Source organism: Cydia amplana, chromosome 5, assembly GCF_948474715.1.
Source record: "Cydia amplana chromosome 5, ilCydAmpl1.1, whole genome shotgun sequence".
Taxonomy (NCBI): Eukaryota; Metazoa; Arthropoda; class Insecta; order Lepidoptera; family Tortricidae; genus Cydia; species Cydia amplana.
The window spans coordinates 20,750,310-20,775,574 of NC_086073.1; the positions used below are offsets into that span (position 1 = coordinate 20,750,310).

At 37.2% G+C, this 25,265-nt stretch overlaps 2 protein-coding genes across 2 annotated transcripts; one reads left to right on the forward strand and one right to left on the reverse strand.

Moving 5' to 3' along the window:
• Positions 1-4,291: 4,291 nt before the first annotated feature.
• Positions 4,292-9,953, reverse strand: LOC134648156 (integrin beta pat-3-like). The gene is made up of 9 exons (XM_063502635.1): positions 9,791-9,953; positions 8,367-8,761; positions 7,595-8,096; positions 7,062-7,393; positions 6,576-6,695; positions 5,717-5,891; positions 5,248-5,626; positions 4,928-5,049; positions 4,292-4,393 (listed from the first exon to the last, which is right to left on the reverse strand). The coding sequence occupies exons 1-9, from the start codon at positions 9,914-9,916 to the stop codon at positions 4,307-4,309; spliced, it is 2,238 nt and encodes a 745-aa protein (XP_063358705.1). The 5' UTR covers positions 9,917-9,953; the 3' UTR covers positions 4,292-4,306.
• A 10,895-nt stretch (positions 9,954-20,848) lies between these two features.
• LOC134648197 (uncharacterized) lies at positions 20,849-23,901 on the forward strand. Its single transcript, XM_063502679.1, has 4 exons — positions 20,849-20,914; positions 21,597-21,757; positions 22,929-23,017; positions 23,704-23,901. Exons 2-4 carry the CDS (start codon positions 21,604-21,606, stop codon positions 23,899-23,901), a joined length of 441 nt encoding a protein of 146 aa, XP_063358749.1. The 5' UTR covers positions 20,849-20,914; positions 21,597-21,603.
• The last annotated feature ends 1,364 nt before the right edge of the window (positions 23,902-25,265 follow it).

Here is a 25,265-nt window from a genome sequence, read left to right on the forward strand (position 1 = left end):
ACCAAAAAAAGTAAGTATATAAGTGTATAATAAATGATTTTATATTTTTACCGATGACCGATGTTCTTTCACTGATACCTATGTGTTAAATATGAAACGCGCCGGTGTCCTCAACACCATCTAGCCGAGCATAGGCCAAAGGTGTGTGCGCCATCTATCCGAGGATGACTTTTTCTTGATTTCCGAGGCACGTTTTTCCTTAGACTATATTCATCTTATACGGAGTTACATATATGTCTTTGCCTGGGTTTTTGATGTAAATTAAGCGTTTTTCATGGTAGTTACAATTCATTCCATATCTCTACAACAACTGATCTCGCACTGTCCTCCAACCACGATCTGTGATTCGAGCAGATTACTGGACCTTGTTGCAGGGCCCCGGCCCACGCTTCCCGGCAAGCTATCATTGTTTATGTACAACTCTGTACTAGAAATTCACAAGAAAGCAAGCACTCTACTTTTTAAGCGTTCGGATTGCCACAATTATAATACGAGGAACAATAGCAAACTAATACTTCCATCACTAAGATTAAAAAAGTGTCAAAAACAGGGAATTTTTATAAAAATAAAACTATTTAATAAACTGCCCACAAATGTCACGGATTTACCTTTTAATTTATTCAAAAAGACAGTCAAGATTTTTTTCCAAAACCATGCCTTCTATTCGATTACTGAATATCTGTCTTTACAAAATATTTTAATTGACGCAAATTGTAAGTAGATTATATTATTATTAAGCGTATTTACTTTATATAGTAAATTCATACTCTATAAGTATAATATTGTGAAATGCTGACTTACAATGTAATGATCATGTTACATTATGGTTAATAAATAAACTAAAACTAAAAAGTAAAAACTAAAACTAAGCTCTGCACAATAAGCGCTGCAAGCTGCGACAATGACTCAAACAGAATGCAATATCGCGGCTTGCACGAATTCGTTCAACTCGACATTACTTGTGAAACCTTACTGCAATACTGCAGTAATGCTGTAGTATGAATCCAAACGGTAGGTATAGCTACTTATTCTAGTTTATGCTTTATTTTCGGGGTCCCTTTTGTTTCCCTGAAAGTTTTATGTCCGACGCGATTCGGGAAATGAATTAGAGATACACTAGATATGAAATAAGATATGTGACGTTCCACGGCAAAAGGTACCTTATGGCGGCTGGCGCTTACGTCGCATAGCGGCGCAATAATATTATTGCGGCGCCATAAGGTACCTTTTTCCGTGGAACGTCACCTATCTTCTATTTCATATCTAATGTATCTCTAATAATTCATTTCCCGAATCAATGTATTGTTTGTCATATTATCGTTAGTCATAAAACTGAAACCTTTCACTTTTCTGACTGAATCCTATAGATAGGTTAGGTTACGTTCACATGGTGCTTTCCATTGGAAACGAATCTCCGGAAGCTCCGGCACGGCCCCTAACCGGTCTAGCTTGAGTCATCCTTTATACAGAGTATAAGTACTTACTCGTATACTGCTCGTATACCTGACTTTTAATTTTACAGACAATAGATCTTCAGCAATGTAGAACAATACGAATATTTTAGCATATGAGGCCAACTGTACCAGCTACGGCGAAGTACAGTTCGATAAATATTAGCCCGACGTGAGACGTATCCCGCTAGCTGCGTTCAAAAGGCACGATGCACTTTGCTACGGAGGTTATGGCGCTGACACACCTATGTTACAGCATTAAAAAATATACTTTTCACCTCAGCAGCTCGAACAAGGGTACTCTCCTACTTAAAAACAGTGAGCAATATCGCATTTTGCTCACTGTTTTTAAGTAGCAAAGTACCCTTGTTCGAGCTGCTGAGGACAAAATTTAATTGTTGGTATATCTTAAGAAAACATGAGTGAATAGAGGTAAGTGATGAAGAAGGAATAAATTTTTCGGGTTCTCTAATATGTTCTCACTGCTGAGGTGAAAAGTTTTGTGAACTACACGAGATCAACGTTATTTACATCTCGTGCGCTTTTGAGTCCCTTACTACGCTCAAGATTCTAAATTAGTATAGAATCTTTCGCTTGCACGGGACTCAAAATAAGCACTCGAAGAAATATCAAACTTTGATCTCTTGTTGTACAAATAACTATTTCCATGTTTTAAGGGATTTACTTTCAGAATATGATGTGAACATAACCCAATGCTAATATAAACAAATTGTTCCATTATATTAAATGATTAATTTAATAATTATCGTATGTATTATTAGTAATAGATAGAAACTAATTTTAACGTTATTTTGTGGTTGGGTCTCTGTAGGGTTATCTCTGCCTATCGTGAGCAAAAAACGTACCTCCTAAGCCAGTGCAAAATTAGCTCAGATCGACTCGAGTAACACCCCTGTTAAAGTTGATGAAATATAAGGTGAGCCGATGTCTCTAACAAGTTTGAACAGGATCGGCTCACTTTATATATCGTCAACTTTACATGTGTGTGATCACCTTAACTGTATGCCTTATTCATGGGGAGCAAACACGCGTAACTGGGAGCGTTCTCCGAGAAATCACAACTAATGCTACCTGATTGCTAAACAAATAGTTTCATCTAGTATTTGTTTGTTTTGTACTGGTTTTTACATACTTGTAAGGGATACAAATGATTTTATAATATAAGGAAAACTATTGACCTTGTCCATTTTCTTCCTTATTAACCTATTTTGGCAGGTATACCTATACTATACTATAACTAAAAAGGTATCTGAAAAGTGGCTTTGCCATAAACCGAACGGAAAGGGCATTTTATTTATTTATGTGTTATAGGGACATACACACAAACAAATATTTTCTAGTTAAGTACCTATGTATACTCTCTAGGTATTCCTAAGAAAACGTTGTCACTTTGGGGCTAAGCCCCTATTGGGGCCTATGTGGAGTCGTTCTGAGAGAGTCTATGACCAAAACACTTCGCACCTTCAAGTGAAAAGCAAACAATTTCCAGCACTTGCGCCGCGAAGCGTGCCAGTGGCTGCCAAACTGGCGGCCAGCCAGACTTACCCTCATTAGACACCCTCCATTCATGTGCTGCATTCAAACTTTACTTTTAATTAGATCTGATTTTGACATGACCAGTATCACACACAAACAAGGTGGCAAACAAGCCCACAGCTAATGATAAGCGGTTTTTGGAGGTTTGCGCGTTTGTAACTGCAGAGGTAACCTAGATACTTTTACATCGCCGGAAGAAGCGCTGACTTTAGGGTTAGTATTATGCAGCGGCGGGACCATTTCGTCGTAAACTATATACTTTATGTTTTAAATATATTTTTTTGTACAGTCGTCATCAGATAAAAATATCACGGCTAAGGTATTCACAAATATTATACGAACAAGCACTCTAACGCCTTAACAATAGAGGTGTGCTCAGATATTTGTGAGCATCTTGGCCGCTTCGATATATCTGATGGCAACTGTAATATATGTAGTTTGCCATGGTTAAATGAAATCATTCTGATTATTATTTTAAAACTTGGTTTTTTAAGTTTGAGAAATCAGTACATAATTGATTATATTTAAGTTATACTCACCCTGTAGACATCTCATGGTCATATTTGTCTATACGTGCCAGCGTGATAGCAATGTTTGTCTCTTTCAATACCTTGATGGTATTATAAAGTGACACTTATATCACGTAGATCCACAGTACACCTACTGGTGATCCTACCGGCTGCGCCAATCGTCATACTAAAGTAGGAATATATTATGTTAATTTAATAGTCCCTATGATTTTCTAATAAGGTTTAATTTTCAACTGAATGAAATTATCATGAATCTGGAAAATCGCCTGGCAAAGGATGTGGTTTCCAGATTTTATTAGGCACTTTGCTCTTCGCATTCATACGTAGATCCCGACATTAACATTAATAGTTCACATTCATAATAATGTCTATTATGAAAAGTTCTAATGCTATGTTATGAACATAACATTAGAACTATTCATAATAGACATTATAAAAATGCGAACTATGTTCAAATTATGATAACTTGTTCATTCTAATAGTTTTTCTTAACAAACGACTAATGTTCTAGTATGTGAACTACATAACATACAATACAATACAAATACGCTTTATTGCACACCTCAATAAAAGAAAATAATACAAAGAAGAATTATTCTAGGTACATATAAAATAATTTAGATCACAGCGGTTCCACTCACGTGATTTATTAGTCGCTATTGGCGACATGTTTCGGGCCCATCGGGGTCGGGGTTAAATCACGTGAGTGATCTAAATATTTTAAAATATGTCTCACATAAGTTTAATTTAGAAGAATTATTATTTCCGCTATTCTGTGCTGTTCTCGAAAGCTGGATTCATGTAAGTAGTGGTCGGTGCTGTGTACGTTGGGTTGATGCGTAAACTATCACCTTCCTGAAACAGTAACAGTTATTTATTTAAGAAAGGTGTTGATTCTATTGTGCTAATATATATTTAATATGTCTTTTTGTACAATAAAGAGTTTACTACTACTACTACTACTATTACTAATATATATTTATTATTTATTTAAACGTTATTGCACAGAATACAAAAAAATACAAACAGCAGACTTAATGCCTAAAGGCATTCCCTACCAGTCAATATTGAGGAAGAGAAAGATTCTATAATTATTATAAAAATTTTCTCTTCGCAATTATTGTGAATGTAGCCTAAGCGTTGCGAGGGCTTCATGATACGAGAGGTATATACAATTTCGCTACCGAGTGTTATACAGAAATTTCCATTTAAACGTTAGGAATAAAACGGTAATTTTTATTTTTATTAACAAGTTTTTAAAATATGGTTGAGTTTGAACTTTTGATTTTTTTTTTCAAATAAATTTACTCCTTTACCAATTAAATGTATTATGTTACAAAATTGATCTGTTCCCTATTGCTATGGTAAAGCTAGTAATAGTGTACATACCTGTGATGACTTAAGGAATGCTTCGTACTCTCTTCGGTCTCTGGCGTTGGTCAGCAGTTTCCAAGCCAGCAGCGTTGCAATGCCAATAGCCAGCAATATTATTACAGATATCACGCCGATATCTAAAAGTATAATGAACACTCATTACAAAATAGCGATCATAGTCTTAGTCATCGCACAGGTCAAGAAAACTTCAATTTTTAATGAATGCCCTTAACGGGATTCAAACCCAGAACTTACAGCTTCGTAATCAGGGTCTTCCGACAAGGCCGAAAGATTAAATGCCACATTAAATCAATTATTAAATCAAAACTACTTACACATTTGACTCTGAGCGCAACTCGTGTCCAACACCACAAGCGTCATAGTATTATTATCATTGTATACATATCTAAAGTCTGAATAGCATCCAAAATTAACTTGAACATGAGAACAATTCTGCCACGTAGTATTTACACCATTCACATCAACGAATTTAGTGTCTTGCACAAATAATGTGTCTCCACAGACATGTTGGCATGGTCCGCCTTCGTTTAAGCAATTGATGCAAGGGATGAGATGTCGGCACTGTTTACTATGGCAGTCGTAGCATTGGGTCTGGTTGCAGAAGTAATAGCTGTCGTAGGTGCGAGCGTCCCATTTGGCTGGGGGGTTGCAGGCGCAAATACCACAGACGCAGTGGCCGCGATTGTTGCATTCCTGGGAATGTATTAATCATCAAATGTAGGAAACATTTTCAAGTACCTACCTGATATAAAAATTCTCTATTTTCTTTTACTTTCAACTTACCATTCCATCACTAGTGCAAGTTGCCTTTGAAGTTGTACAATCGCAAGCAGGTCCGGTCCAGTCACCCCTGCACGTACATTTGCCATCAAGACATGTGCCATGGTCCGAGCAGAGTTTGCCAGCGTTGTCGCGGAGGCAGTTGTTGTTCTGGTATTCGCAGTATTTGCCTTCGTACCTTAAACATAAGCGCGTTTATGAATTACATTTTAGATAGATAGATAGATAGTCCATTTATTTTGTTGTTTATTTTACTACCAGTTGCCAGCATTCCCCAGATACCTTAAAAACTAAGTACCTTACGAGTACAATAAAAATATTAGTTGCAGATGGTCTTGAAATTGTTGTACCTACTAACTATATTATGTGATAAGATAGAATGAATATAACAATAATACAAATTATGATGTTGTACAAAGATGATGTATGAGATACTAAAGAAGGTCTCGTAATGAAAAAACATTTAGTCAAGTAAGGGCTAAAAGCAGATGAATAAATAAGATTTAAACTCTTCGACTTCTAGAAAATCTATACAATCGTTGGACAATTTGAAGAGTGGACTACCAAGAGCTGTGTTCAGGTTCCAAAATCTGCTATAGTTTTAATTTTCATAACAAAGATGATGTATTACCAACCGACAAACCGCTCTGTCCACCTGGTTGGGTAGTTGGTTTTTTTTCTTAACTTCTTTTTTTTCTGCCCGGTTTGTTGGTTAGTAATCAAACTTTTTTTATACTAATCGAACAAATTTCTACAGGTTCATTAATGGTTGGTCAGTTGGTAATAAATAGTGCTTATCACTAAATTGGGGCGCGCGAGATATACCTACAGCATATAAATGTAATCATTAAGAAAATCTTACCCCTCCGCACATTTGCAAATGCCGCAAGGATTACAAGTGCCGTGTCCGCTGCAGATCTGATCTGAACCGGGAGGGGAGCACGTCGAAGAATTACCAGCGCAGCCGCAATCTGGTCCGAATCTAACAACAGACAACATGGGTTGGTCACGAATAGAGCACAGACTAGAGAGTACAGGGGCCTATTTACTTACTGCTGTGGCGCAACGATCCGAAGTGGATCTTAGCCTCCGACACCAATGACCGCCATACTACTCTGTCCAAGTAGCCAGTGGGGCCTATTTGACAAATTAAAATTGCATTTGTCTGGCAAGTTTTGACGTGTGGGTGGCTAACAACAGTTGATTCAAACTTAGTTTCGACTTTCACTAAAAATTTAAATGCACGTAACGTGTAACGTATTTTATCTTCCATTAAACGAAGTGGGATAAGTGATAGGTGCATAAGTATTTTCTATTGTATTTTTTATGTAGAAAAAACGACACTTACTTGGCATCAGGGCATTCACAAACACCACAGCTCCAATTACCTATGTTATGACATCTTGTCGAGTTTATCTCTGCATATTTAGAACATCCGCAATCCGATAGCACAGTCACATTCAGAACTATCTTATCATTCAAACCAATTGGGTTGATCTTGATATACAGATGATCTTTGTTAAAGTGTTGCTTGAGTAGAATTTTTCCAGTAAAGTTCATCTCTTGGCCTAGTGTCACTTTGCAATTGTCGTAGTCGCAGTTTGGATCGAAAGTTATTTCGAAATGCTTTCTGTCTTCGTCTGTCAAATTCAGTTTTAACTTTATTTGTTGGGATATTTTCTAAAAAAACATTTATTATTAATCTATTGTCAAACGCTCATAATAAAATGCATAATATAGTAGCAAGCATAATAAATTTTTGAATTGATCACTTCATGATATGTTTGGGTTAGGTTTGATTTTTTTTAATAGTGCCAACCGATCGATTGAAGCAAAACTAAAGTTTTAATTTAAAAACGACTCTAATTCTCAGGCACAAACCTCATAAGTCTCGTCCAGCATACTAGTAATAGCCTTAGGTTGATAGCTCATCGCCTCCGACTCCGTTATGGCTGTCGCCAACGTATTATACACCGTCTGATCCGAGAAACTCGACACAAACAATATCTTTATCTCTTCCTTCGTCACCATATAATTGATGATGCCTACTGAAGGATAATCCATCTCTTTTTCTTTAGTGTAGTATCCATTTTTATCCAAATAACATCCTCCATCATAAGGTCTAATAATTCCTGCTGCTCTACCATCACCTGCTGCGTGATACGCTTGGTCTGTCATCAATACGAGGATCTTTCTAGATTGCTTTCTCCATCCAGTTATATTCTTGCATGCGACAGCCTGTGCTATGCCTTCTAGTCCGCTCTCTGGGTCATCGGCGTTGGATCCGAATTTCAAATGGCCAAGTTTGTTATTGAAAAAACTTATGTCATTCGTTAATTTTAGCTCGTGTTTGAAAGAATATGTTTGGTTGGCTGAGATTTTGCTGGAAAATAAAAACAAATAAGTTTATTGGCCGCTACACAATATTCCTACTTACGAGTACATACATATATTTTAAAACATAATTAACAAAACGGGTAGGTACTTTTTGTGTTTCAAAATACCCATTGCCATCCCGAACGGATTCAGAGAATGTTCAAGCAGGGCATTGGTGGCCTATGAGTAAGAACTAAAAAGTTTTGCCTGAATAACACTAGGAAGGTGATGTGTGATTAACGCATACTTAAATATTAGATGAAGCAAAAATACTCACTTATTAAAAGGTATCAGATTCTTATCAATAAATGTGCCTAACCCCATATAAACATCTTTAGTTTTATTGCTTATAGTTTCGAATATATTATACGTTTGATCGACTAAGTCATCCTTCATTCTTTTCATAGAATTAGAAGCATCGAAGAGAAAGTAAAGGTCCACTGGGAAATTTACAGATGCTTTGTAAGAGAAAGAGAAGGTCTGTTCCTGTCCCACTCTAAGCTTTAAATTGTAACTCTGAGGTTTGATCTGAACCATGTGTCCAACTTCGGAGCTGAAATCTTTTGAATCGCCAACTGTTATGTTGCTTAGTGGATTTTGTACGTCTTCTGGTGAACACCAATTATCATCCTTATGAGTCACTGGCTTGCATCTGCTCGTTCCGTTGAAATTCTAAAACGAAAATAATAAATATGATGTAGGTACCTAGTCAGGTGAACGAAAATTTACGCAAGCCAATATTATAAGGTAGATACTTAAATTGTTACAATTGATTTTGATTTTCGCCCCTAACTCTTAAAATAATAATAAAAAATCGTAAAAAGTCTAAAGAAGTCTAGGGGCATAACTATGGTTAACACATAATAAATTGTGTCGAAATATTTTTCATAATATCAATATCCAGGGAGGAAAATAGGGACGGCCTACGGCGGTTTTTAGGGTTCCGTAGCCAAATGGCAAAAAACGGAACCCTTATGGATTCGTCATGTCTGTCTGTCTGTCTGTCCGTCTGTCCGCCCGTATGTCACAGCCACTTTTTTCCGAAACTATAAGAGCTATACTGTTGAAACTTGGTAAGTAGATGTATTCTGTGAACCGCATTAAGATTTTCACACAAAAATAGAAAAAAAAAACAATAAATTTTGGGGGTTCCCCATACTTAGAACTGAAATTCAAAAAAAAATTTTTCATCAAACCCATACGTGTGGGGTATCTATAGGATAGGTCTTCAAAAATGATATTGAGGTTTCTAATATCATTTTTTTCTAAACTGAATAGTTTGCGCGAGAGACACTTCCAAAGTGGTAAAATGTGTGTCCCGCCCCCTGTAACTTCTAAAATAAGAGAATGATAAAACTAATAAAAATATATGATGTACATTACCATGCTAACTTCGACCGAAAATTGGTTTGAACGAGATCTAGTAAGTAGTTTTTTTTTAATACGTCATAAATCCCCTAAATACGGAACCCTTCATGGGCGAGTCCGACTCGCACTTGGCCGCTTTTTATTTAGAAGCCGACGTCCACTATCATCTTAATTATTTATTAAAATGTTAAGCTTTATTGTACATACAAAAGTACAACAGGTGGACTTAATGCCACTGTAGGCATTCTCTACCAGTCCACCATAGGGCAAAATAGAAAAGCGTCAAGGTTGGCGCAGAATTACGTAAACAAACGCTAACAAAAAAGATTTTACCTCGGTGGCGCACCACATACACAAATTAGGATCCCTTATACACTCGCGACAAGTTTTCCATTCACACACACGTTGACACACAACTCCCTGCAGGAACACCACCACCAACAACAGGCGACCTTCCATTTTAATGAATTTAACCCAACTAATCCAAGAATAGTATTATTACGGGAAAATTTCATGATTTATTCGTGAAGGTACCTAATGAGTCATTTATGGTTTGTCCTGTTGGCATTTGGTGGATGTAGCGAGTCAAAGTTAAGGACAATATATTTTTGTAAATTAGTTTTATTTTGATTATAATTACTTTTGAAACTGCCATATAAATAAGTATGTATTTGTTTCTAATAGTATTTTTAATAGTTATTATAATGTACAGTTAGCTGCAGATATAAGTGACCTCCACCTCCATAAATATCACTAATCTCAGCTGACTGTACATCATTGTTAATTGTAAGTATCATCGCTTCAAATCGTTTATTTTCTTCTTCCTATTGTAAAAGCTTTATTTTTAAGCTGTTAGTCAAAATTAATTCAAGACTTAGTCCACACCTATCTACTGTGCGACCATTCAATTAGTAGACCAGTAAGTAAATATAGTCGGTCAAGCCATTTCCGTCAGTAGACATTTTGGCGCGAAGTACAATCCTCCCATATAAAATTTGAATTTCGCGCCTTTTGCTACTGACAAAGTTGTTTGTCCGGCTATAATTATGACTTTTATTATTTATTCATTTACAATAAATTTAGGCTGTCTTTTTAAAATATTAGGTACCTTAAGTTTGTGTAGGTAAGGTACCAAAACGGGACGTCATCTAAAATTATGACTCCATTTCATCATGTCATAAGAACACACCATACGCATTTCATTTATAAGTTTCATTGTCAGTATCGTATTCGAGGATAAAAATGGACATTTATGCCTGAGTTTATACACTCTGCTTTTCACTTCGATTGTAAGTAAAATATAAGTTTCCTTGTCGCCACACTCATGACATTGAGTAGGTATTTGTAGTTAAATATAAAGAAGTGCATATGTGTAAAATGTGCAGTTTACATGCTAATAAATATGTAAATTTACCTCTTTTACCCAAAGCTTGATACCTGTCATTACAAACTACTATATGTAGTAACACTAAATAGTAGCACTACTATGTAGTCGATATAATATTATTTATATTTACACATTTGTAGCTTGAATACACTACATACACATACTTCACACACACACAACTTTAAATTATATTTCTTTCGAATCTTTTGACTAACAACAGTAGTTTCGTACTTCAATTAGCGATACTACGATCACGAAAGCGATAGAAAATCCTCACTTTAATCAAGCTAAGAGGCAATAACCTGAAACGAGCTACATAACAACTCACAACCCTCCCAATTTCCGGAATCGGACAAAAACACATTACTACAGAAACCGCGAAAAAGGTAAACAAAAGTTAAGTAAAAATACGTTCAAAGCTACCAAATTACAAGCCCCCAACTTCTCTCATATATTACTGTCATCAATAAAGTCTTGTCGCTGTTTGAAACGTCGTAAGCGCCAAAGAACTCGCTCAAAACATTCCAAAGAAAAAGCGACTTTAATGCACTTGGCGCTTATGAGTTGAATTTTGGTTGAATAATCACTGTTATAGCTCAAAAACTTACGTGCCTTTGGTCCTTATAGAAGTGAATTGTCTGGATACAGTTCTTTGATGCTCTATATTTGAGTTTTGACGTATATTCCCTATTCGGTACTAAACTACGAAAATTGGAAGTTATAAATTATTTCTACCAATAGAATTGTAAGTGCCTCTTGCTTTAAAGTTCATATTTCTAAAAAAAGACATGTTAAGTTAGGCTGTTCTGTCCGAACATGTCAGAAGAGCGCATATATTTCAATTTTTATTCCACGTCTTTCCAGACCAAATAATATGTTTGTCATTGAATTGCGCGACAAATGGCGTCGTTTGTCACGCTGACACGACCGATTTGTTTGTCATGATGGGATGTTTAGTTAATCGCATTTCTTTATCGGCGATGTCTGGAGGAACTTTTACTATAGGACCAACCCCGAAATCCTGACCCCCGAAAACCCTGAAATTGGGACCATTTAGTTAGTAAAAGTTGCTCAGTATGACCTACATCGAGTACCCACCCACTTTCAGTGGCTGATGTAACACGTTGTATATACGAGTAGGTAATAAAATATACCTTGTGTTCCATAACACAATCTTAATCCTGACTCGCGGGTAACGATAAAGAATCGATTTGTAAGCGAGCGCGTCCCCTGGGTCACATTACATGTCCTTGGCATGCGGGTCTTTAGCGGTCCCCTGGTAGCTACGTGTTCCTACCCACTTTCAAAGACGTGGTACCTTAGCTAATGTATTTATTTTAGAAGCTTGCAACTTGCAACTTGCAATGTTTGTATGTACAGTAAGTTGTAGGGTTAGTGACCTCCCGGCAAACAAATTTATATGCTACGTTTTTTCGCTAGATTCTAGCGAAAAAACGCAGCATTTATTTTATAAGGAATCTCAAATAGATTATTTATGTAAAAGTTAATTTTTTCTGTGGGCTACCGTTTACGAGTTATTTACGAAAAACTAAAAAAAAAACGACCTTAGAACAAATTATACGTGCCTTTCCCACCTTAATGTATTTTAAAATATTGATCCTAGCGAAGAAGTGTACTGAATGTTTTTTGTAGAAAATTTTATGTAGATTATGTGATAGAACATTTTTTGCTACGGGCCACCGTTTAAGAGTTATTTACGAAAAACTATAAAAAGGGACCTTAAACCCCCCCCCCCTACCCGTTAGCTTCACCCCCACCCCTCGGTACTTTTAGTATCTTGTTTAATACACCATTACCTACACCCATGCTAAAATTGGCTTACACATGCCAATAATTCCGCTTTCCGCTGTAATTCCTTCGTTTGGTGGCCTATAGTACGTTTACCTTAGGGGGGATTACTTATCTCTGCAGCTCACTGGACGTTCGGGTCAAATCTTGAAAGCTAAATTCTAACTTCCCATTCTTGTAAACTTCACCTTATTTGACATATGACGTACGCACATTATTGCCACATGTAAGCAGCTTGTAGCGACACTACCTCAGTGTCAAATATAATCTTGTCAGTCTTTAGATTACACAATAATTGTCAGTACGGTACAGCCACTTAACCCACCGACTTAAGACCCATTTTCCCCCCACTTGCGTCGATCAGTGTACCCTCGATGATACCAAGATTAACGACTCAGACGCGACATTTATAATAAAGATAAATGACTTCAGCAGATTTACAAACATAATGAAGGACCTGGCTTCCAGTTGATTCCCTGGAGTATTAAAAAGTATGAAATTGCGGATAAAAGAAACGGAGTGATGAATGGGTGTAAAAAGTGAATGAATGAACGACCGTTTTTTGTTTAGAATTCTAATCGTTTGAGAATGTTTAACAGCTATGGTTTTAATTTTTTCGCATTTAAAAGGTCATAAGTATAAATACATTTACTGGTCATAATATTTGGCAAGCACAGATAATATAATTTAATTCGTTTTCATTATGTTTATAATCTAAAAATTCTAGCTTTGAGGCGTGGATCTTGGGGCTCTTATTGCGTTATTTATAAACGCTTGTCATGTCTAACAAGCCTTGAGTATCGTTTGTCCTTATCCGTCATTAGGACATTTGTGTTTGTTAGAAAGGGACAAAACTTAACAGAGGTTTGCATAGCAGCTCTCGGTCTCGGTGATTGCGCAAAAAGCAATCAAAGTCGTGTCGAAGTCCTGTCAGCGGTCGCTAGATATTTCGTTAAAGACTTCGATGATCTTCAACTAAATTAGATCATTTGATCATTTGAAGAAAAGTTCAAGAATTCCCTAAATAGGGAGTATTACTGCAATGTTTTGTCACCAGAGTGCAGCACTAGTGACTTATACCATAGAGTAACTTATACATACTGTACGGTTACCATCAGTTTGTCACTGACATAAACGCCGTCGAGAACGTAATTTACTTTCTATACATCCCGTTTGCACTAATATGCGAGTGCGAGCGAGATGTATAGAAAGTAAATTACGTTCTCGACGGCGTTTATGTCAGTGACAAACTGATGGTAACCGTACTGTACCTTAAACTGTTTTTTGACAAGCTTTCACACAATCAAATATGATATTGATACTCGAAATCGAAACCCAGCTATCTGCCTCTTTATCCCTCGAATATGCAAGAGTGACAGAGAGGTTAGATAACATAATTTCGACTCTCTCATTTTCGGTAGACCCTTAGATTGTCACTTATTGTGGGAGTGGCGCCCCCTACGCAGACTTTCGCGTAATATTCCCTATTCACCACAGGAGGCTTAAAATATTGTGATTTGTAAATAACAGGTTATGAATAGGATCTGGTTGAAAAATTTAAATTGTTGACACTGATAAATCATATTCAAAATAAATTCAAAACCGTTAATCAGAATCCGCCTCCGGTACAAATAGCCCGAAATACCTAAATCGTTTGGCCTGCACTACAAAAGAAAACGATCAAAACTGAACTTTATCTCACTGTAATAAAGCCCACAAATGTTCAATCTTCAATACAGACATATATCTGAAACGGCAGGTTAAGCCACAGCCGATTGAAAGGCACTGATCGATGTCCCCATATAGGCTGGGGAGATTTATGAAGGAGTGAGCTATTGGTTGTTTCGAGTTCTGTCACGTCACTGCGATAATCTCGGGGTCAGTATCAATATTACCAAAGAGAATAGATAGTATAGAGGGTTACTGTCATAGTAATCTTTATAGTAAATTTACCGCCATCTATCGACACACGATTAAAATTATAAATGGAAATATGTATAAAGCTATCAAAAAAAAAATAGGTATATATGAATACCAAAGAAATGATATTAATATTTTTATATAATTTTGACCAGTGTTCTTTCACTGATACCTTCGTGTTAAAATTGTTAAATATCAAACGGTGTGGTGAACGCCATCTAGCCGAGCATAGGCCAAAGGTGTGCGCGCCATCTATAAAAAGGACTTTTTCTTGATTTCCGAGGCACGTTTTTTTCTTAGACTTTTGCATAGGTATATTTGTTGTATGGTGGTCGTTCGACGGCTTAAAAGGCAGGGGTAAAAGGGAAATTGTGTGTAATAAATGTGTGTAATAAAATAGCCTACTCGGTACTTGACGGCCAAACTTGAGGTCCTGAATTTGAATTTTGAGACTGACGGCGCGATTCGGGAAATGAATTAGACATTCAATAGATAAGAAATAGTAACGATATGTGACGTTCCATGGCAAAAGGTACCCTATGGCGGTTGTCGCTTACGCTATTATTAACGCCGCTCCAATATTATTGCGGCCATAAGGTACCTTTTGCCGTGGAACGTCACATATCGTTACTATTTCATATCTAGTGAATGTTTAATTCATTTCCCGAATCGCGCCGTGAGGCGCTCCCGCGAAAACCGTTTTTCGCAAATTGCGGGTATCTTTCTATTTTACTCCAATGAAGGCGTAATTAGATTGACAGAGAAAAATGCCCGCAATTTGCGAACTTTATATTTTCGCGGTCATATCCCTGTACTGTTTTGTGTCTATAGGATTTCCTAATGTATCTAAGCATAGGCAATGTACGCAATTAGGCAATTATTTGGGCGCACATTTTAAAATGAATTCATCTGTACCACATTTATTTGGTTGGGTAAAATAAAACCTTAAAAATAATCTCAAAAATTCGATCAAATCAATCCCATCAAGTTGAGAAGGCAACCGCTGAAAACCCTTGAAAGGTGCGTGGCCCTTCAATAATTCATGTGGCCGCAAGTTTAAGTCCATCATGCCATCTCAATCACACATTACTGCTACAGCTTAGGAGAGAAAGAGAAGGATACGATAGGGAAATGTTGACTTATCATAATGTATGATGGTGCCTTGTCTTTTAAAAGGATTGGAATTTTCGCAACGTTGTAAGGATCACAATGTACCTATCAAAATTACCATTACCATTTTCACGATCACAGTAATTAATCCATCTAGCTTGTGTAAAATAACACTAGGTACCGCTACTATTGACGCTAACTGTACTAAGTATTAAAGCCACCACACACTAGCGTCTTTTGAGCGTCGCCGGCGTCTATTAGTCAACGCTATGGAAAATGGCGTTGCTGCGCAGTTGCGACGGCGTTGTGTTGAGCAACCATAGAGTTGACTAGACGCCGACGCTCAGAAGATGCTAGTGTGGGGTGGCTCTAAAGCTTTGGTTTCCTCCGAAAGCGGAGCCGTCATATAGCGGCCGTCTCCATACAAATACTACGACATCCATATTTAGCTGTATTATTTAGTATGGAGACGGCCGCTATATGACGGCACCGCTATCCTAGGAAAACCGATCTTTACCTTGCCAAGCGAAGTCAGTGGAGACAGAAGTGGTGCTGATTGTCACAAACACATGTAATCTTATGAAATGTCCCACATTAATGTCCCACGTTTGAACAAATCTTACTCCATAAGAGTTAACCTAGAAAAGTCCACAAAATGAAGGCAGCATAGCACCCATCGTACACCTAAAGTCTGTTTTTTTATTCCGTAGACTGAAATGACAGTTAATAGTATGAACATGAAATGTCATTTCATACTATTAACTGTCATTTCAGTCTACCGAATAAAAAAATAGACTTTAGCGAATAATAATATCGTCAGGTGACAAGCAAAAGTCACTAACTACTATAAAATATTTAAACAAAAATCAACCTTCTTCTTGTACTAATATGGTTCACTATGGCTAGGAACTTGTGGTGGTACTTAGTGAGTTTTGCATGTCACCTGAGGATATGATACTTACACTGAAGCTAAAATGAATACTCAACTATGTGTACATTGTGTATGTGTGTATGTTCACACAACTTTTTGCCCGTACGAGTGTCGGCGAACATTAGCGTGTTCTAATGGATATGAATAATTCACGTATTGAATTAAAGCTAACTTTTACTCTGTTTACATTTGAATTAAAAACTTGGGCGACGATTTTGTACGGTAGCGAGCGAGAAATTATACGAGCGGTTACTTGCGACGGAATCGCGACGATTTTATTGTTGTTCTTGTTTAACTTTGTTTGACTGGTAGAGAATGTTATGCTAGTTAGTTAGTTCATTATTTTAATTAACGTACAGTTTTTTTAAGGAATTTTAATATAATTTACTATGTACCTAGTTTGCTCGTATGTTTTTAAGTGGTCCAATTGATACTTAGTTTATTTGGTAGGTAAGGCGTTTTGAATTGAAAAATTGATGATGATCAGCGTTTTCTATATTTATTAGATTGATAGCGGATGACGTTTTGTTTTGTGAAAAATTTAAAACGGTAATTTGTACATTCAAATGTCGGTATAATAGGTATAGCAAACTAGCCAAATAAATATTATCCCAGCGTTTACATCCCAAGCTAAAACTCGTATACTCCCATATCTGCGCCAAGCGTAGAAAATTCGACTCGAATCGCGACTCAAACTCCAAGCCCCTATGCAAATTGGATTTTAATAAACACCTGCAGCATACACAGAAGGGCTTAAGACCACCCTTTACTTGGGCACATAAGCTCTTTTGGAAGGGTGGGTGTAGGCGGAATTATAATTGTTTGACTTGAGCCTTCAACTTCGAGTATACTTAGTGTTCACGATTGAGTCTTATGAAATTAGCGTTTCAATTATATTGAAAGAAGGGGAATTCACTTTATAAAGTTTTTATACTTCTAACTTATTCATGCGTTACTTATTTTCTGGTATTTTATCAGATTTTCCAGAAACTTCCTGCTTCGCACAGCTAAACTGTGGAATAACTTCTTCGCGCTATCTGGACTGATACAACCTTCAAACATTCAAGAAATGAACGTATCTACTCCCATCGTTATAAGTCAGAATAAAATAGCTAAACCGATACCAACCGATACCGCATCCGGAACACCATGCACGCTGCGCTCAAAAACTCAAATAAAAGATGTAGCTCGAACAGCGGCAAAGTTAAGGTGGGACTGGGCTGGTCATATCTGCCGCATGCCGAATGACTTGTGAGCCAAGATAACCACGGAGTGGGTGCCCCACGAGTCAAACCGGGGATCCGGCAGACCTCATCGGCGATGGCGGGATAACTTGGACTCCTTTTTGAGAGACTGGCCAGAGTGGCCAGATGTAGCTCAAACCCGGGATGAATAGAAAAGGGGACAGGCCTTTGCCCAGCAGTGGGACACAATCAGAGATGCGAAAAATACTTTATAAAAAGTATTTAAATACAAAATACAAATACTTCCTTGATAATACTATTTCAAATGCAAAATACAAAATAGTTTTTGAATTTGTATTTAAATACAAAATACGAAATAGGTATTTTCAAAATACTTTTTTAAAATACAAATACTTTTCAATAAAAGGTATTCTGAGTAGTGAATACCTAGTCTGAATTAAGAAGTATTACTCGGAATTTCCGAGTTGAAAAGACTCTCTTTATTCTTTGAAGTCAATCCCATATCTAAAGTGCAAATTTCTAGTTGCTCATATTAACCGGTAGGATGTAGGTATGAATGATGTTTTATATCGGCCAACTTTTAAAAGCATTACTTTGTAATGTTTCACAGCTAGTATAATGCCTCTCGTTAGTGTGATGAAAACGTCTCGATTGTGTTTCACCAGGGCAGAAAAGTTTGTTCTCCTCTCGTGCCTTGAAACCCTCCCAACACTCAAGATTACACTTTATGTGCGACGTTACTAAACAGATTCAACAGTTCCATGTTAAAAGAATGAGAGAGTTGCCAGGATTGTAACATCAGAAGAGATTGTAACTCCTACCTACATTACCTACCTACTATAAAGTATTTTGTATTTTGAAAATAGAAAATAGGTCCCAAAACTATTTCAAATAAAATACAAAATAGTTTTCTTCAAAAGGTATTTAAATACAAAATACAAAATAGGTATTTTGCATTTTGTATTTGCATTTTAAATACAAGTATTTCAAATAAGTCACATCTCTGGACACAATAGGCTGACAATTATAACCGATAAGTATGCAACCGATACCGTACCCCTAGTGAATATTTCATTCGATAGCGCGTTTGCGTTAAGTGTCATTTTGTAGCGGATTTTGAGTTTCCAAATGTCTCGCTTGGCGTGTTTAGCATGCAAGAATCAGTATGAGCGATTTTCAAGGTCGTATCAAAATAAGATCAGAACCGTAACAAAGTGTTAAATCAGAATCAGTCTCCTTGTCGCAAAAAGGGTTAACTAAGCGCGCTCAAAGCTTTGAGAGCGCGGAAGACGCGGAACTTGTCAAAACTTAACGCGAACGTATTTGCGGGTAAGTAGCTTTTTGGCAAAAGCTCATGCCAGCGCTTTGACAGTATATGATAGAGACGGCAACAATATATAAAAATAATGTAGGTTCTTTTCATAAATATTGACTGCGTCTTTTTACAGTGATACAAACGCGCGTTTGGCAGAAAGAATAGAGAAGCATTTTTGGCCACCATTGCATGTTTAATTTCAGTATGTAGAGGGGTTGAGAACCAGTTTTCAAAATCCCCTCGAGAGTTTCTATAGTAAAGTCAAACATCGTTGAAAAGTTCGGGTGTAGTAACTCTGTCAAACGGCCTGATTTCGAAGTTTCACTTTTGACTCTGACACATCCGATCAATATAGTATCTTTAGCAAATTTTTGAAGCATCTTAAAGTTCGAATCAGGGCGAAAGTTTTGTCCGAAGTCTTTACAATTTTATTATGCATCCTACGTGTACAACATGCGTACTACTTCATTGAACTAAAACATACTTTAATTCAATGCAATACGGTACATTTAAAAAAAACCGGCCAAGTGCGAGTCGGACTCGCGCACGGAGGGTTCCGCACCATCAAAAAAAATAGAGCAAAACAAGCAAAAAACGGTCACCCATCCAAGTACTGACCTCGCCCGACGTTGCTTAACTTCGGTCAAAAATCACGTTGTATGGGAGCCCCACTTAAATCTTTATTTTATTCTGTTTTTAGTATTTGTTGTTATAGCGGCAACAGAAATACATCATCTGTGAAAATTTCAACTGTCGGTTCGTGAGATACAGCCTGGTGACAGACGGACGGACGGACGGACAGACAGCGGAGTCTTAGTAATAGGGTCCCGTTTTTACCCTTTGGGTACGGAACCCTAAAAATGCTGTGAGTACTGTACCTACATTGTACCACTTACAAACAAAATCCAAAATGATTACCTATCTAGCAAATAGCAATAACATTTAACAAGTACCCAAGTTAAAAATAAATTAAATAATACTAAACATTAATGAAAACAAAGGATACAAATATTCCACCACTAAAAGTAACAATGAACTTATATTTCATTTGATGTTAACACAAATTGCAATTTGATTAGGTTTACCACGAAGTTCGTTCATAATTTTAGTACGTCAGTGCCATTTCTATAGCAGCCTTTGCTGTCACTGTTACCAGTGCCTCAGTGATTCGGGTTAGTAAAAAGTATTTTTAAACTAAGTAAGTTGGTGGTAAACAAGCATACAAAACACCTGTCAGCGGTCACCGGAACAAAGGGATATCTGTAACTCCACGGGTGATACTTGCATATTGTTGTCTGTATGTTTAATATCTACAGACATCATCATGTACTTACTTACTGCTGTGGCGCGACGACCCGAAGTGGATATTGGCCTCCGACACCAGAGACCGCCATGCTACTCTGTCCAAAGCCGTTTCTGTCCAGACCCCCCCGTCCCGTTTTTACCCTTTGGGTACGGAACCCTAAAAATGCTGTGAGTACTGTACCTACATTGTACCACTTACAAACAAAATCCAAAATGATTACCTATCTAGCAAATAGCAATAACATTTAACAAGTACCCAAGTTAAAAATAAATTAAATAATACTAAACATTAATGAAAACAAAGGATACAAATATTCCACCACTAAAAGTAACAATGAACTTATATTTCATTTGATGTTAACACAAATTGCAATTTGATTAGGTTTACCACGAAGTTCGTTCATAATTTTAGTACGTCAGTGCCATTTCTATAGCAGCCTTTGCTGTCACTGTTACCAGTGCCTCAGTGATTCGGGTTAGTAAAAAGTATTTTTAAACTAAGTAAGTTGGTGGTAAACAAGCATACAAAACACCTGTCAGCGGTCACCGGAACAAAGGGATATCTGTAACTCCACGGGTGATACTTGCATATTGTTGTCTGTATGTTTAATATCTACAAACATCATCATGTACTTACTTACTGCTGTGGCGCGACGACCCGAAGTGGATATTGGCCTCCGACACCAGAGACCGCCATGCTACTCTGTCCAAAGCCGTTTCTGTCCAGACATTAATTAATTACTTACATTAATTTTTTGAAGGACCTGTACTGGACTGGTGTTATACTGAAGTTCCCCGAGAAACCTTCGACATAGCTCATTTCACAGCCAGGGCGATTACAGAACAATATTCAGTCGGCAGTAATGGCGCGCTACAAAACTGCAGCAGTAAAGGAAGACTCACGCTAGACCGGGCCGGGCCCGGGCCGAGGCGTCCGACATGTAATTTTGATTGCTGATCGATGATAACGTGGTGCTTTCTATAGAAAACGAAGCTCCGCAATTTAGTGCTTTTATTTATTTAGAAATTCAAATCAGGCAACAAGGCCCATTACAAATACCTTACAGACTAACATACATATGTATTTTAAGTTATTTAGTCGACAAAACGGCGTGGCTCCGTTGCATCGGCTACTCTTAAGTTCTTATTGTTTCCAGTGGCACCATGATCACATTCACCCGGTCGCTGCTCACCGCAACACTGCTGCTACTCCTGGTTGCTACCATCGGATGTCAGTGCAGAGGAGATTCGTATCTTCGGGCCGCTGAGAAACTATCGGTGCCTATTAATGAGTTCTATTGCTCCAATTTGACAAGAGGTAATTAATTTTATTTGCTAATTTTAGCAGGCCCATGGGTACCTACTCGGTTTTATTACTTAGTAAATGATGACTCACGTTAGACCGGGCCGTGTTTAATGACAGATGACCGGCAATCGGGTTTATATTGTTTCCCAAAAAGTTTTAAGCCATAATAGTATTGTTTGCCCGCATTTTCATTAGTATTAATTCATTTGGTTCAGAAACGCGTCACTTATCAGGATTGCCATAAAACAAACCTAACCTGACCTTTTTTATTTTAAACTAACCTAATCTATCTATAGGATAGGCATATGAAAATCCTGAATAAATAGTTAACGATTTCTGTTTTATGACGAATGATAATATGACAAACAATACATTATGACTTAAAACTTTATGGGAAACAAAGGGACCCCCCGGCGATCACGTGATGCTTTCCATAGAAAACGAAGCTCCGGAAGCTCCGGCCCGGACACGGCTCGGTATAACGTGATGAATCACGTTTAATGTGTGATCTATAGTCCGTTTCCGTTCAGTCTGTTGAGTAAACGAAGGTTTTCATGATCGATGTATTAAATTAAAAGGAGCATACCTATTACAAAGGCTGGTTTTCAAGTGTGCCCATCTACTCGAAATGCCACAGGGCCTGCCTGGGCTTGAATACCTGATACATTAAAACTACGAAGCACCTCATGTGGATTAATAATTTAACATCTTCTATCATCTTCTGTATTTATTTCATTTCAAATTATGCTAAACAAAAGAACAAAAAAAAACAAAATTAATAGGAGAGTTGTCTAAGCAAAACTCCTTTCAAAGAAAGAAGAATAATTTTGATGATGCAGTTTTATTTTTCTTAGCCTGTTATAGAGTCTCACTGCTGGGCAAAGGCCTCTCCCCTTGATCTCCACAAATCCTGCTGTTGTGCTTTATCCGGCAAGTTACTAATGGTGTCTATTAAGTTGTCCCGCCATTTCTGTCTGAGTCTGCCTCGTCCGCACTTCTTTTGCGGCATCCACTTGGTCGCTATACTAGCCCACCTATCTGGATGCATGCGGCAGACGTGACCCGCCCAGTCCCACTTCAGTCTGGCGGTCTTCTCCCCTACGTCAGCTATGCGTGTTTTGGAGTACTTATAGTGTTTCGGATGCGATTCAGTTACATGAATAAATTGATTTTTCACTTGCAGGGCAGACATGGGTGGATTGGAAGACAAGAGTGGTCGAATTGCCGAAGCAACATATTGATAACCCAGACTCAAACATTGTCATTGACTATGTGAGTAGCATCATGTAAGACTAGTTAAGTTTTTTATTGCTGCGGTCAAGATTATAGAACCAAATTAGATCTTAAAGTGTCATTCTATGGAACTTAACCTAACTGTGTAAACAAACCGCCATATTGAAATTGTCTCTGAATGATGAATTTACTAGTGACTTTTGTTTACATAGTTAGCAAGTTCCATAGAATGACACTTTATATCTGGGCCCGATTATTTAAAATAAAAAGCACTATTCAAGACATCAGGTCGTTCTTTATTTGTTTTAAAGAGTCAAACTTTAAAGATGATCACATTTTATTTAAGAAACAGAGGATACACTTTAAATTTTATAGGCACACCACCCTCATTAGGGCAAAGTAGACTGTTTTTATCTTATTGAAGTTTTAATGATTTATTTTAAAGACAGGTTAAAATACAATTAAAAAGACATACGTACAGTCAGTCATACTTACAAACTAACTACTAACTAAACATTGCTGCCGCTCCTAGACGCTTCCGGTGCAAAAGTGCCCATAATAATCTTATTTATTTTTTATAATAACTGGATCATTTGCTCTCAAAACCTTAAGTCACATTTCAAATAACGAAGTATAACTGCTGAAGAAGACCATTATATGATGGCATAGCCTGTCTGTCTAACATTCCTTTCATAACTTTTATTTACATTATTTGTCATGTCCAGTTCGTGCATTGGCCCTGGTACCTAAAAGGAGTACATCTGATGGTCTGCAACTCCATCGGTCACCGACCCAACATCAGCTGGCCTGAGCAAGGCTACTCTCCTGTCACATCCAGCTGTTCCACGGAGGACTTACCAAGGTGCCCTATGGGCTTGGAGATCTTCATGGTGCAGTACCAGAGCTGGTGGCCTTGGCCTTAAAGAACACCAAGGGAACAAGCGCAAGTCAGGTTATATATGGATTGAGACTGCACCAGCGTTTTTTTCCTAGCCTATCTGAGTGTCCCACTGCTGGGCAAAGGCCTCTCCCCTTGATTTCCACGACTCCCGGTTTGGTGATTCCTCTGGCCAGTTGTTCAGGAAGCTATCCGGGTCATCCCGCCATCTCCGTTTTGGACTGCCTCGTCCGTCCCTCTACCGGCATCCACTAGGTGGCTGAGCTAGCCCACCTCTCCACCACCACCACTCTGCACTGATTACCTACTAATAATCCGATATCTTAGATTAATAGATAATTCTTGCAGCAATTAATTGCTGCTAACAGTAATGCTGCTGCTGTAGTCTCAATCCGTATGTAACCTGGATTCTACTCGTGGGTTACCTGTAATGTGACTGAAGTTTATTTGCATTGCTAAAACTAATATGATTTTGATAAAAATAGTACTTACATCGCTTAATTGTGTTTCTTTTCTCTGATATTTTCTATAAGTAACGATAATGATACCTCTTTAGCACTAAAATGTCTAGTTTGTAGTCTATTTGGTTTGTATTAAAATCAAACAGTAATTAAGTAGATTAAATTAAATTGTTTGATGTTGATTTCGTTATTGGATTTTTTGGAGGAGTCACTAGTAGGTACCTATAATGACAAAAAAATCAAAATAAAATGTACCCAGACCGTATTATACCGTAAGAACGAAGAAAACACTCGGCTCAGCCGATCTCTGATCCGTGGCGAAGGTAATTTTACGCCTATTGCGTCCCGTTTAATTCCGATAAAACCTATAATTTGTTCCGAACTACTGTATTGGCACATGTATAATTATTGATATGGTACTTTCTTATGGGAATTTGTAATATTTTTATAATGAAAATTAAATTTAAATATTTTGCGGAAACAAACATCAAAATCTTTTGTTTTATTTAGGTAAACATTAAATTACATCCAATTAAATAGGTATACTTATTGTTATTACATTTTTAGTCACATACATACCTAAATTACCTAATATTAATTAGGTTTGTAACTTAAAATCATGATTACCACTACCGACGACGATCCACTCTGGCAAATCAGAAACTAAAGTTTACGAGGCTTGACATATTATCTTGTTAGTTAATGGTTTCGTAATGTCATCGTTCATCAAAGCTGAATTTACTTACACGCGTAGATTTTGCTATATATAAACTAGTATATAGGTAGGTACCTACTAATTATGGTAAACCATAACAATGTGTTAAATATTGATCTATCTATTAATATTATAATATCGTGTACAAACCCAATACACACATCTTATTGAGCTTATTTACTATTGGAATAGATCGATTTCTTCATAATATGA